The 14,258-nt window shown below is 44.3% G+C and overlaps 1 protein-coding gene across 4 annotated transcripts in view; it reads left to right on the top strand.

The window, feature by feature from the left end:
• The window catches only part of LOC123773344 (ankyrin repeat and BTB/POZ domain-containing protein 2), a 198,588-nt gene that overhangs the window by 158,619 nt on the left and 25,711 nt on the right, over positions 1-14,258 (top strand). For 3 of the 4 annotated variants that reach the window (XM_069318138.1, XM_069318139.1, XM_045767007.2), the window contains one exon: positions 9,993-10,260. In XM_069318138.1, the coding sequence (XP_069174239.1) occupies positions 9,993-10,260 (268 nt within the window). Of the gene's footprint in view, positions 1-8,512; positions 9,468-9,992; positions 10,261-14,258 lie in introns of those variants that run through there. The other variant, XM_045767008.2, reaches the window with a different exon arrangement.

Here is a 14,258-nt window from a genome sequence, read left to right as displayed (position 1 = left end):
TTTCTACACCGAACTCAGAGTATCGAGGAATGGCCTCATGTCGTTGACTACTTGTTAGGCACGCTGGAGGAGTGTCAGCAGGTGAAAGAGCAGGTTGGGAGGGGTGTCAGGAAGCTGTCAGCAGCTGGGGGCATCAGCTTCCTCCTTCCTGTTTGGGATCACCAGCAGGAGTCTTCTCTCTCCCGCGAGATCGAAGCTGCCTTCAGCTACCGCCTTAAAGTCGCCTATCGGAGACCTGTGACGGAGTCCTTCCTGGAGACACGGTAAGGTCACCTACTCTCCTAGTGCCAGCAGTGACTTACAGTTCGTGCATTGACTCTTCTAGTTCTTGTATTTTTCATTCTAGTGCTGGCAGTGACGGCACGTATTCCACACCCTGGTGGCTTGCTGTTGTGGTCAGATGTTTAGGGATTGTGTTGTTCGTGGAACTCCTGGATTGTTTGATCATACGGTGGACGGTGTTCTGCCAACCTGTCCTCTTACAACCTGTCATCTTGCAAAGACCGTCACTTTCCGCTCGTAGGCGTTACATAAGGCCAAAAATTGTCGTACTAGAAAATGGAAGCCACTGGCGAAAGTGACGGACTGAAAGTCCCGTTTTCTGTTTTGGGTCCTCTTGGTAGGTTAGGCGAGGACACTTTACATTCACCGTTTTCTTGACGTGGGGGGAAACCTTAGGAGGACGGGGCTGATTTTGGTGTAGTACCCCCCTAGCCAGGTGGGTAGTGTGGTGCGCCCCTGGTCCATGGGTATAGTACCCCCCTCCTCCCCCCTCTGGTCTGGCGGGTGTGGGCAGCTTGAGGTAGCAGACAGTGACTGCCTTATATAGCCGTTGACGTGGTAACCTTCAGGAATATCCGGACAGGATCCGCAAGTTGAGGGGGAGTTTAACCGGACAGCTTCAGGAATTATGAAGTCTTGGAGACATACAGCTGGGAATATTATGGTGAATTTGATTGCATTCTACGTAGGTTTTTTTTCGAATTGGTATTATTGGGCTTCTGTTATGGATACTATGCATTTAATTTCGGAAATATGATTTTCGACAATACGTGGTGTTTGAAGATGTATATATTGGAGTCATGCGAGTTGCTTCAAGCAACAGCCCCTTAGATCTAGAAAATCTCTTGGGGTATACTCCTGGTATACTTCATATACTTGATAATATGAATGATTTTTGCCATTTTTGGTTAAATCCGAAGAGTCAGGAGCCCAGGGCAGGTTGACCTTATGGTTTCTCATGTCCCCCCCCCCCTTGCACTCCACGGCTAGATGAACAGAGGCATCAGGTGAAAGGAAACGTGCCCAACCGCTTGTCCCGGTCTGGGAGTGTTGCCGTTGATCGCTGCCTTATTGTGGCCGCGCGTGGCGCAGTTGACACCATTGTCGACACTCCCTAGCTGTCAGCATTTTTTTATTTTCCTTACAGGGATATTCCTGAGCGGGCCCTAACCCTCTGGCTGGCCCATTGACTGTTGCTTGTTTCTATCTTACTTGGGCGGTGTATGAGTACTTGTGACTCGTATGGTCGCTTTAGTAAGATTATGACCAATGTGTGTAATAACTTCTGCTCTGTCAAATCTCAGTTGATCTCTGAGATCAAGGCTGTATTGTGGTTGTAACTGTGCACTGTGTTAGATAATGTTCCAATGGTCTGTTGTGGCTGTAACTGTGCACTGTGTTAGATAATGTTCCAGTGGTCTGTTGTGGCTGTAACTGTGCACTGTGTTAGATAATGTTCCAGTGGTCTGTTGTGGCTGTAACTGTGCACTGTGTTAGATAATGTTCCAGTGGTCTGTTGTGGCTGTAACTGTGCACTGTGTTAGATAATGTTCCAATGGTCTGTTGTGGCTGTAACTGTGCACTGTGTTAGATAATGTTCCAATGGTCTGTTGTGGCTGTAACTGTGCACTGTGTTAGATAATGTTCCAATGGTCTGTTGGGCATTTCTCCAGTACTGACGTTTCCTCTCATCTTCTGGCACCTGTAAGCCTTATGTATGTCTTTAGATGGGGCTGCATTCTCTAGCACTGGTCTCACGTAGGCTGGGTACAGTGTTCTAAAAGCCTCCTTATTTGGTCCCCGAACGACGTGCTGCCAATATCATTACCATTTGACTGTCTCCCGTGCATTTAAAGCACCAGTATTCAAAACATTGTGATAGGTTTGGGCGCCTGACATCTCCCCTACTCCACAACCCCGGGCGCCGCGCGACTGGTTGCCTCCCCACGTTTCCTTTCCCCTAATGCAGCTGTTCACCTAGAAGTAAATATGTACCTGTGGGGGTTACCGTTGTGGGGTTACATGCTGGGAGGTCAGTAAGGACACATCGATGTATGCCTGAAGTATGTACAAACAGTCTGCTTGTCCTCGACTTAACTTATTAAGTATATAGCAAGTTACCCCCCCTCCCCCCAAGAATGTCAGAAAGCCTACCTGGTATTGGTTCCGGGGATCCACGTCCTAGTGGCCCGGTCTCTGACCAGGCCTCCTAACTGGTAGACTAGTCAAGCAGGCTTTTGGACGCAACTGTTCTCAGTCTGACGTATGAATCACAGCCCGGTTGATCAGGTGCAGCTAAGCGTATGACTCCCCTCCCCCCCCCCCCAGAGCTGTGGTTGTGACGGGGGGGGGGGGAGTGAGAGGGATCAGCTTAAGCTGGGAAGCCATTCCAGGCGGGCCGCCACCCTCCTGGAAGTCAGGATTAGCCACCAACCACACTTCCTCCCACACAGTCACATCCTCAACTCCTCAAATATATATATATTAAACAGGAATACAGGTCCCAGTCTATGGAACTCGCTCCCTAATGAATTTAAAAAAAAATTGTCCAAACTATGCCTTATCCAAAAGTAAGAACCAAAAACCGAGCTTGTAACCGAGCAGTCTCCGTGGTGTAGTGGTAAGACACTCGCCTGGCGTTCCGCGAGCGCTATGTCATGGGTTCGTATCCTGGCCGGGGAGGATTTAATGGGCGCAATTCCTTAACTGTAGCCTCTGTTTTAACGCAACAGTAAAATGTGTACTTGGATGAAAAAACGATTCTTCGCGGCAGGGGATCGTATTCCAGGGACCATAGGATTAAGGACTTGCCCGAAACGCTACGCGTACTAGTGGCTGTACAAGAATGTAACAACTCTTGTATATATCTCAAAAAAAAAAAAAAAAAAAAAAAGTACCTCATCTCATGCCCCAAGTTTCCTAGTGCTGGGGTGGGCCGCCCGTGGCCGCAGTCTGTCGTTCCTTCGTCAGACTGCGTGCAGCGGAGTTTAACAGCCTGGTTGACCAGACAACCAACCAGGAGGCCTAGTCAGAGACCGGATTCCAGGGATATTGATCCCCGGAACCACCACAAGGTAGACATTAAGGACCAGGATTCAAGGAGCACGTAACGAAACCTGTACATCTTCCCGTAATCATGGCGGCTTTGTATACATGTTTAAAGAGTTAAGAGCTCCAGAGCTCTCTATGAGGTTCTCTACAGCAGTAACCGAGCTTGTAAACTGATCAATGAATATATAAACAGTTGAAAGTTGATTGTTGAAAGATGTACAGGTTTCGTAAGTGGTTGCATAAAGTGTGGCCGAGTCCTGGCCCCAGGTGGGTGGTGAACCAGGACGCCAGGGTAGACCCTGGTTGATATTCTACCCGAGTCTACCAGTCGGGACGTGGTGGACATGGCCAGTCTTCCCTGCAGAAACTGTGCACAGTTGTGTATTGTACGTTGGCGCCTCTCTCTAGTCTTGCTGCAGTGTCTGTGTCTGCGTCTGTCTGTGTCTGTGTCATAACCTGTGGTGTAACTGACCATATTTTTGGCCGCGCACTGACGGGACAATTCGTATCTCTGAATTTGTGCGAACTATATGTATACAATTCAGCGAATTTCTACATACACATGTATATTAGTATACGGTGGGGATCCTACCTAAGTCGCCTTCAGACCAGGGCTGTTTAAATGCACAACCGGTTTATCGAGTTTCTCCAGCTTGGTCCAACTCGCACAGTTTCATATTTTGGGACACTTTTTGAGAGGCTTGAGAACGTTGTGTGTCGACCTGTGCTTGGCAGGTCAGTCACAGGCGTCAGACGAGTCGCAACCTTTAGTAAATCTCAAGTTTTACACACAAGCGCTGGTTCAAGGCTATGTATGTATGTGTATATATATACACCGAAGTGTGTGTGCCCAAGTTCTCGGTATATATATATATATTTACACTTTAGCCGTGGATTAAAAGTTCAGGACTAAAATATGCTTGCTGGTGGGACAGTAGGCTATTGCATTAGGCTCCAGGGGTAGAGGATAGACCTTAAGCTCGACACCAAACAACCAATTTCCCTGATGTGCAGGCATAGTGGTTACCCACCTTCTGACACACACTTGTGTTGCTCCTGCACCCCCATCACCCGTTACGGAACACTCATCATCCAGGAGCTCTTACGGAACACGGATCTTCCACCGGTTACTTCCCCCCCCCCCTATAAAACATGTTCCATTTCTCGGTGACTTTTGCTCAACACAGAATTACTGTTATGTTTCAAGGTAACGGTGTTCGTGTAGACGGTCTGCATGTCATCGCTTCTCACCTTGGAGCTTTTTATTATTAACATCTTTATTGACAACAATTAATTACAATTTTGCCTAATGTGAGGAATTCAATTTAGGTGTTTAATATTAGATTGAGATAGTGCTGGTATTGACTGTCACACAAGACAGAGGGTCATACACAAGACAATAGGTCTAAACTTTAGGCTGAAGCACATTAGGCTGTATATGCAACCTACTTACATTAGGCTGTATATGCAGCCTGCATGCATTAGGATGTATATGCAGCCTACATGCATTATGCTGTATATGCAGCCTACATGCATTAGGCTGTATATGCAGCCTACATGCATTAGGCTGTATATGCAGCCTACATGCATTAGGCTGTATATGCAGCCTACTTACATTAGGCTGTATATGCAGCCTGCATGCATTAGGATGTATATGCAGCCTACATGCATTATGCTGTATATGCAGCCTACATGCATTAGGCTGTATATGCAGCCTACATGCATTAGGCTGTATATGCAACCTACTTACATTAGGCTGTATATGCAGCCTGCATGCATTAGGATGTATATGCAGCCTACATGCATTATGCTGTATATGCAGCCTACATGCATTAGGCTGTATATGCAGCCTACATGCATTAGGCTGTATATGCAGCCTACATGCATTAGGCTGTATATGCAGCCTACATGCATTAGGCTGTATATGCAGCCTGCATGCATTAGGCTGTATATGCAGCCTACATGCATTAGGCTGTATATGCAGCCTACATGCATTAGGCTGTATATGCAGCCTACATGCATTAGGCTGTATATGCAGCCTACATGCATTAGGCTGTATATGCAGCCTACATGCATTAGGCTGTATATGCAGCCTGCATGCATTAGGCTGTATATGCAGCCTACATGCATTAGGCTGTATATGCAGCCTACATGCATTAGGCTGTATATGCAGCCTGCATGCATTAGGCTGTATATGCAGCCTACATGCATTAGGCTGTATATGCAGCCTGCATGCATTAGGCTGTATATGCAGCCTACATGCATTAGGCTGTATATGCAGCCTACATGCATTAGGATGTATATGCAGCCTACGTGCATTAGGCTGTATATGCATCCTACATGCATTAGGCTGTATATGCAGCCTACATGCATTAGGCTATATATGCTGGAAACCTGCCCTCTCTCTCTTGAACCGTTACTGCTAGGCTTTTGTTAGTTGTGTTCTTCCTCTCTATGTATACTGGTATACTAGTGTGTCATTGTCTTATACAATGGTAAACTATTGCCTGGTATAGTTGTATACTATTGTGAGAGAGAGTTTATCAAGGCTCCAGAAGGCGAGGCTGTGCGCGCGGTGGCCGGCCAGTTACTGACCAGGAGGAGGCTGACCCCAGTGGCGTCCTCAGTCATCCTGCCCTTCACCACACTCCGCTTCTCCGTCTGGCTCAAGTGTACACTGCTGCTGCTGCTTCCGGTGGTGACGTGTGCTTGCTGGGGTTGCTCCCCCTGGGTGTGCTTGCTGGGGTTGCTACCCCTAGGTGTGCTTGCTGGGGTTGCTACCCCTAGGTGTGCTTGCTGGGGTTGCTCCCCCTAGGTGTGCTTGCTGGGGTTGCTATCCCTAGGTGTGCTTGCTGGGGTTGAGCTCTGGCTCTTTGATCCCGCCTCTCAACTGTAAATCAACTGGTGTACAGATTCCAGAGCCTACTAGTATTGACAAGACTGTGAATGAAATTCGAAAACTCTCTTTTTAGTGTACCCGAGAATTTTATTTACAGAAAACCAAATTTTTCATACCCTTTCAAAGAAAACATTTTCAGCATATAATTGTTATATTTTAAACCAACGATTTATAATTCAATAAAAAATGGGCAGAGTTATTGAATTATAAGTTAAAATAATTATAACTAAGTTGGCCGATAACTTGAGATTAATCTTTGTTTAGGGCCAAAGGTTCACTTACCAGTTTACATGTAGACCACTACTGGAACTGTAATATATGCTTTCAGACCATTATATATATATATATATATATATATATATATATATATATATATATATATATATATTATATATTATATATTATATATTATATATATTATATATTATATATTATATATTATATATATATATATATATATTATATATTATATATATATTATATATATATTATATATTATATATATATTATATATTATATATATTATATATTATATATATTATATATTATATATATTATATATTATATATATATTATATATTATATATATATTATATATTATATATTATATATTATATATATATATATATATATATATATATATATATATATATATATATATATATATATATAAATAATATGACCGCTGTGTTTCTCAGTGTGACTACCTTCCTTATTGCTGCGAGAGAAGTTCGTGAGTAATTACCATTGGCCTGAAAGAGCTGTGCCTTAGCACTCTATTCCCCTCCCCCCCTCCCCAAGTAGTATTGGGATCGTCTCAAAGCCCTCCAAATGTACTCACTAGAAAGAAGAGAGAGATACCAAATAATATACACCTGGAAGATACTGGAGGGCCAGGTACCAAATCTACACAGTCAAATAACAACGTACTGGAGTGAACGATATGGAAGAAAATGTAGAATAGAACCAGTGAAGAGCAGAGGTGCCATAGGCACAATCAGAGAACACTGTATAAACATCAGAGGTCCGCGGTTGTTCAACGTCCTCCCAGCAAGCATAAGAAATATTGCCGGGACAACCGTGGACATTTTCAAGAGGAAACTAGATTTATTCCTCCAAGGAGTGCCGGACCAACCGGGCTGTGGTGGGTATGTGGGCCTGCGGGCCGCTCCAAGCAACAGCCTGGCGGACCAAACTCTCACAAGTCAAGCCTGGCCTCGGGCCGGGCTTGGGGAGTAGAAGAACTCCCAAAACCCCATCAACCAGGTATCAACCAGGTAGTAACACGAAATAAAGAAATTAAATAAAGAAATATACCAAATAAGAAATAAATTTAAACAAAAACGAAGATGTAAACAAAATTGTCGTACATGAAATAGAAGAAAATTGAAAATAGTGATAGCCTTTTGTTAAATGAATAATTTCTTGTATATTTAGAGAAGAATCTGGTCTCTGTGGTCTTGGTTATCAAGATAACACTAGTGATTTGTTGTGTTATCATGATAACACTAGTGATTTGTTGTGTTATCACGAAAACACTAGTGATTTGTTGTGACCTTGGTTATCAAGATGACATTAGTGATTTGTTATGGGATGCATCGTGGGAAAGAGTCGATAGTTCGACGCTTTTGTGTGTGTGGGGGGGGGGGGGGGGATACAAGCCTGCTAAGTACATGGTTGTTCTCCCTGCAGTTAAGAGTGTGAGGACTGACTGGACATGTTCTTGACTATCTTCAACAGTTAGATTCCCCCCTCCCTCCCTCCTGTTCACCTTACACCACCCCTGCTCCCTCTCTTCCTTCCCCACCACCACCACCAACCAACCACTCCCAAGCTCTTCCGGCCTAGCCAACCCCTCCCCCCTACCCCCTCCCCCAACCACAAGGGCAACCAACCCTCACCATCCCTCACTTTCTCTCGCTCTCTCATCAGTCACCATTCGTTCGTCTTCTCTGTAATATTTATCACAGTGCAGGTGTTTAACAGGTATTATAAATATTATTTACAAATATGATCTCATATTTCTCATTAACGCTTTTCCGTTTTCTTTGTTTTGATTGGTTATCTTCCAGGTTTATATGGTTTTGGCAACTTTTCTGCTGGGGTTACTTCTGGTATTATCTGGCTTTAAGATACCTTTTGACCTGCTTATTATGTTACCTGTGAGGAGTGCTGACCAGGGGTTCCAGGGGAGGGAGTGTTGACCGGAGGCTCCAAGGGAGGGAGAGCAGACTGGGAGTGCTGGAACCCCAGCACTCCCAGTCTGCTCCCATTCCTAAATGGGAGAATTCCCATTTAGGAAAGGGAATACCTCCCATTCCCCATTCCTAAATTTTCGGCCAGTCCTCCGGGAGAGGAAGACTGGCCTCTGGAAGACTGGAATTTAGGAATGAGAAGCTTGCGTTTTTCTTCGATTACTTCTTGCATATATTCCCCGGCGGCTTTTACGACATACACAGTATATGCTTAAATAATAAACCAGGTGGCCCATTTTCTTTTACTAGTGTCATCCCACGGCACAAATATCAGACATTTTTGAGTTTGCAAGAACTTTATTGCCACCTGGATGTGGAACCCACTACCATCCTTATCACTTTTATAGGCTCATTTCGGAGACATACATGAAGACTGATCCATCACGGCACACAACGCATCTGGCATGGAGATTTTAATTAGTGTGCGCTCAATGCAGGGGCCAGGCTCAACATCATGACGTCACGGCCGCGTTTTCTGTTCAAATCAAAATCAAATCAAATGTTTATTCAGGTAAAGTACGTACATACAAGGTGAGATACAAACATTGATGGATTTATAGAGCTAGTACATACAATGCCTAAAGCCACTATTACGCAAAACGTTTCGGGCTGGTTAACTCTTCAGTACTAATATATTTATCATTATTTAACGTATGGTGCCGTGTACGTGTTTTGATGATGGTACAAAAAGAATATAGTGGTTTCTTTTATTTATTTAGTATAGTCTTGGTTACAGCAGTCGGTTTGTTGGCACTGGACTGAAGTGTCACAGTAGTTAAGACGAAGCCTGAAGCAGTGCAGAGACCATAGTGAGGCCTGGGATAGAGAGCTCGGATGCTGGGTGAGTTTGTAGAGAGAGAGCACGGTGCTCTGAATGTGGGCGAAGTCGAAAAGCTCAAATGCGGGACGAGAGCGAGGAGGCTCGATGCGGCCTGAATCTGGCCTCTGCTCTGTGTCGAGGCTGAAGCGTCTTGTGAGGGGTAAGAACTGGACTCGTGGAGCGTTACATTGTTGCTGGTGACTGTTGAAGACGTGTGGTATCTCCCAAGTATCAGATTTAGACTGATCTGATGATGATTCATTGTTGTTTTTAGATTTCAAGAAGATTTCAACAAGAAGTTTTCCTATATATATTCCACAATTTTGTATTCTCGAAATTGTGGATATTTTATTCCTACAGTAACAAGTTTGTGTTTGTTGGTGTATTCCTGCGTGGGATTACTGGACTTATAAACGATAGTTACAAATGTTGTGATTAATGAAACATAGCCTAACATTTTGTATAATTATTATTAATACTGTATACAGTACATAATTATGACTCTTATTGCTTCTATTGATTGTAAAGCGTGTTTGTAATGATGAATAGTGTGTTCTATTAGAGCATGCTTTAAGTGTGTTCTATAAGAGCATGCGTTAAGTGTGTACTGAAAGTGAGTATTAAGCATGTGTGTGTGTGTTATGGTAAGTGTGCGTAGTAAAATAGCATACGTCTTTGTCCACAGACCAGGAGATGTTCACCGCCTCAGCGCAGACAGTGGTGTGATGCTCCGTGCGCAGCAGCAGCAACAATCCCCGCAGAGCAGCAGCAGTAGCAGCAGCAGCAGAGAAGTGGCGCCCTACACACAGCAGCAGTCATCACAGAGCAGCACCAGCAGCAGCAGAGACCTCACGCCCTACTCTCAACAGCAGCTGGGCAAGACTCCAGTGCGGGACCTGGGCGGTGGGTCGGCCCCAGCTCTCAAGACGCAGCCCACACGCGATCAGCCCCAGGTGAGCCCTAATAGCCCCAGAGTAGGAGAAAGTAGGACTGGAACCGTGCACAGAGGAAAGTAGGACTGGAACCGTGCTTCTCCCAGACCCATGCAACATTGCATGGGTCTGGGAGAAGCATATGCATTGATGGCAGATGTTGCATGATGATGCAATGTTGGACAATATATTGTACGGCTTTAGTCTAGCAAGATGATGATGATGCAAAATGCTGGGGAAAATTTTGAATAAAAAAATTCAAAAGTATCGTTCAGTGGGGAAGCGTACAGCAGGTATGAGGTTCCATTTTAGAGGGGAAGTGTACAGCGGGTAGGAGGATGCTTTTTTAAGTAGTAGGAGATAAGGTAGAGTGTGCAAGGAGTGTGAGGATAAGCAAGGAGGAAGAGGGGTTGCAAAGACGAATCAAAGATGAATATGCGAGATTAGAATTGATATGAAGAGGAAACAAGATAAGGAGTAAGGAAAAATGTGGTATAGTAAGACTGAAGGAAAGTTAGCTTACGTATAGTAACTTGGAGGTGTTAAAGAATAAGAATACATTAAATAAAACCCAATAAATACACTAAGATCAGAAAGAGGAAAGGTTAAAGGATGAAGAATAAGAACAATTACATCAAATATGATAAATACAACTTGAGAGACTTGATGAACTTTAAATAAAAAAATGTACAAAGTGCTTGAACTTACATCTCTAACAAATATTCTTTGAACTGAACAAATGTCTATATTTAACAAGATCTTTGAAATGCATAAATATCCAATCTTATGATATCGGCCTTGGATGATCCATAGATGTGTGGCTCCTCTTGCATGATAGTATGATGATAGATGGAATTATTGGTGTCGATTTCACTTATAGAGAATATCTTTCATAAGTAATTGCATCACAGTGAGAGACTTTATAGTGTGTGAGTAATCTTGCTCTTTAAAATTATCTTTGATGACTCAGAATAGCTTTTGATGGGGTGAATAGTATTTTTGATTAATTTGTGTGTATTCTCAATGTCTCTGAGACTAACTTTTGATGACTTTGAGCATGTCAATGGAGAATAAAGATGAGATGAGAATACGTGTGTGTGTGTGTGTGTGTGTGTATGTGTATGTCCACCTAACGAAGTGGTCCCCCCCCATGCTTCCTGCAGGAAATCACTACAAGCTGCTAGCGACTTATCCAGTTACTGTACGTAAGCTAACTTTGATTCAGTCTTACTATACCACCATTTTTCCTTGCTCCCTATCTTGTTTCCTCTTCATACCTATTCTAATCTCACATACTCATACTTTGATTCACCCTATGCAACCCCTCCTCCTCCTCCTCCTTGCTCATCCTCACACTCCTTGCACACTCTACCTTATCTCCTACTACTCAAAAACCATCCTTCTACCCGCTGTACACTTCCCACGCTAAAATGGAACCTCTGTACCCCTCCATTTTTGTTGTCACTAAATGATACTTTGACATTTTTTCAATTTGTTTTCCCTCTGCACTTTGCAACAGCATCATCATCTTGCTAGACTTGAGTCATGCAATATCATGTTCAATATTGCATCTTCTTACAATGTCTAGCATCAATGTATATGCTTCCCCTAGAGCCCTTGCAATGATTTTTTCAATGTTGCACGGAACACCGCGCACGGTTCTAGTCTTACTTTCTGAGCCCAAGTAGCCCAGGTGAGCCCTAATACCTCAGGTGAGCCCTAATATCTCAGGTGAGCCCTAATACCTCAGGTGAGCCCTAATACCTCAGGTGAGCCCTAATACCTCAGGTGAGCCCTAATACCTCAGGTGAGCCCTAATACCCCAGGTGAGCCCTAATACCCCAGGTGAGCCCTAATACCCCAGGTGAGACTAATCACCTCAGCTATTAGGCTCATCTGAACCTAAGAGCCGAGGTGAGCTTTACCTGCCTGCAACAGCCCAGTTTGTTTTGGAAGGGAATGAGTGTTTTCATGTCTTGAAGGCTGTAATTGGAGCGAGCAGCGGTCGGTAGGGATGTCTCGATAAAAGCCACACCAATTAAGCTGTCAAGCTGACCTCCTCACCTGATGAGAACTGATTGAGTGATGAGGATTAAGCCACCCAAAAGGTGGCACGGGCATGAATAGCCCGTAAGTGGTGGCCCTTTTGAGCCACTACCAGTATCATTAGCTGATACTGGAGATCTGTGGAGGTGCGACTGCACCCTGCATGACGGGAGATGTCTCCCGTCGAGGGGAGAAGCCCAGGGGTCCATATATATATATAGGCCTGTGAAAACAAGTACATCCCTTGTACTTGTAAACATGTAAACGTACATGTTTACGGGCTATTCATGCCCGTGCCACCTCTTGGGTGGCTTAATCTTTATCAATCAATCAGTACATCCCCCAGTCTCTGGGGAGTACCTATAGAGGCCTCGCTCTGTGATTGGCTTGTAGTCTTAAACACTGGGAAGTCAAGTCGGTACTAAGTGTACCTCCCATTTGTTCTTGGATTTTACGGCCATAAGTTTGTTTTATTAATTGCCTTACTAGGTTAAATATAACATAGGAGGTCTTAATCTGAGTAGAAAATTCACGTTAATGAACTACAGAGTACTTGGAGTATATATTAATTGCAGTCCTGTCTTGTCGACTAGAATGCTGCGGAGTCAGTTCATTTACCATTATCCAATCACTCTCCCAGAGTCCTATGGTTATTGTTGATGACCAGACCACACACTAGAAGGTGAAGGAACGACGATGTTTCGTCGTCGTCCCGAGGGTAACAATCGACTTGAGAATGGTCCAGGACGGACCGAAACGTCGTCGTCCCTTCACCTTCTAGTGTGTGGTCTGGTCAACATACTTTAGCCACGTTATTGTGCCTCATCGCCCGCCTATGGTTATTGTGCAATGATTAATGAGGTGTTCAACCTCAGCACCAGTGTGTGCAAAGACTAGAGGGTTAAGGTGTTCAACCCCCTCCCCTCCCCCTCTCTCCCACACCCTCTCCACCTCCCGGGAGAGCAGCAGGTAAATTCACATGACAGACGGGACAGGCGTGCTAATGAACGCTCGAATCTTTTGACTGATTGATGAAGATTAGGCCCACCACAAGAGGTGGGACCTCTTGTGAGTAGCCCGGAGGTGGTCGATGATTGGAGTGTGTGGTGGTGTGTGTGGGTGTGTGTGGTGGTATGTGTGTGGTGGTATGTGTGTGGTGGTGTGTGTGTGGTGGTGTGTGTGTGTGGTGGTGTGTGTGGGTGTGTGTGGTGGTGGACCATCTTGACCTGTGTCTGGGCTTGTCTTTAGCCCGTGGAACCTTCACATCAGGGCCTCTGTCTTCGTAAGGTCCTGTTGACCGGATTACTGGCGAGGTGTATAATACTAGAATCCACAATTTTGAAAAAGGTTTAATATCCCAGCATTATAGAATGGTGGCAGAATAATTATATATAATGATGACAGTATAGTTACAGAATAAGTTGTCTGTGTGGTGATAGAGACGAGTCTAATATTAGATGTCATAAGATGGGGTATCCGTTATTAAGGGATAAAGTGGAGGGGTTATTAGTCATATGCCCCAGGTGAGCACTAATAGCTTGGGTAACCCACTAATAGTGTGGGTTGGGGGAGGGGGATGGTGGGGTAGGGGGTGGCAGTGTTGAAGTGGAGGGTGATTGTTGTGGTGGTGTTGGTGGGGAGGAAGAGACTCGTCTCTGTGAAAGGTACACAGGACACACACACCTTATATAGAGATGTACACTCACTCCTAATATGCATTTCTCCTACGTTCCAGTGTGAGGCTCTTGTGTTCTACTGCCAGTCTCCTGGTCGGCGTTGTTTGGTATTCTTCTCTTGTCGCATTTCTTCCATTTTTTCTTATTCGAAACTTATTTCAATTTCAATTTCAATTCGATTTTCTGTAATGTCATATTCTTCATTCCCCCCCCCCCCCTAACCTACCCACTCTTATGTTCCCTGTGGCTCTTTATTTTATATTTGCCAATTCCCTCTCTTCTTGTTCCTGCTGCTTC

Source organism: Procambarus clarkii, chromosome 89 (assembly GCF_040958095.1).
Source record: "Procambarus clarkii isolate CNS0578487 chromosome 89, FALCON_Pclarkii_2.0, whole genome shotgun sequence".
NCBI classification, from domain to species: domain Eukaryota; kingdom Metazoa; phylum Arthropoda; class Malacostraca; order Decapoda; family Cambaridae; genus Procambarus; species Procambarus clarkii.
This window is presented reverse-complemented; position numbering and strand designations above follow the sequence as displayed.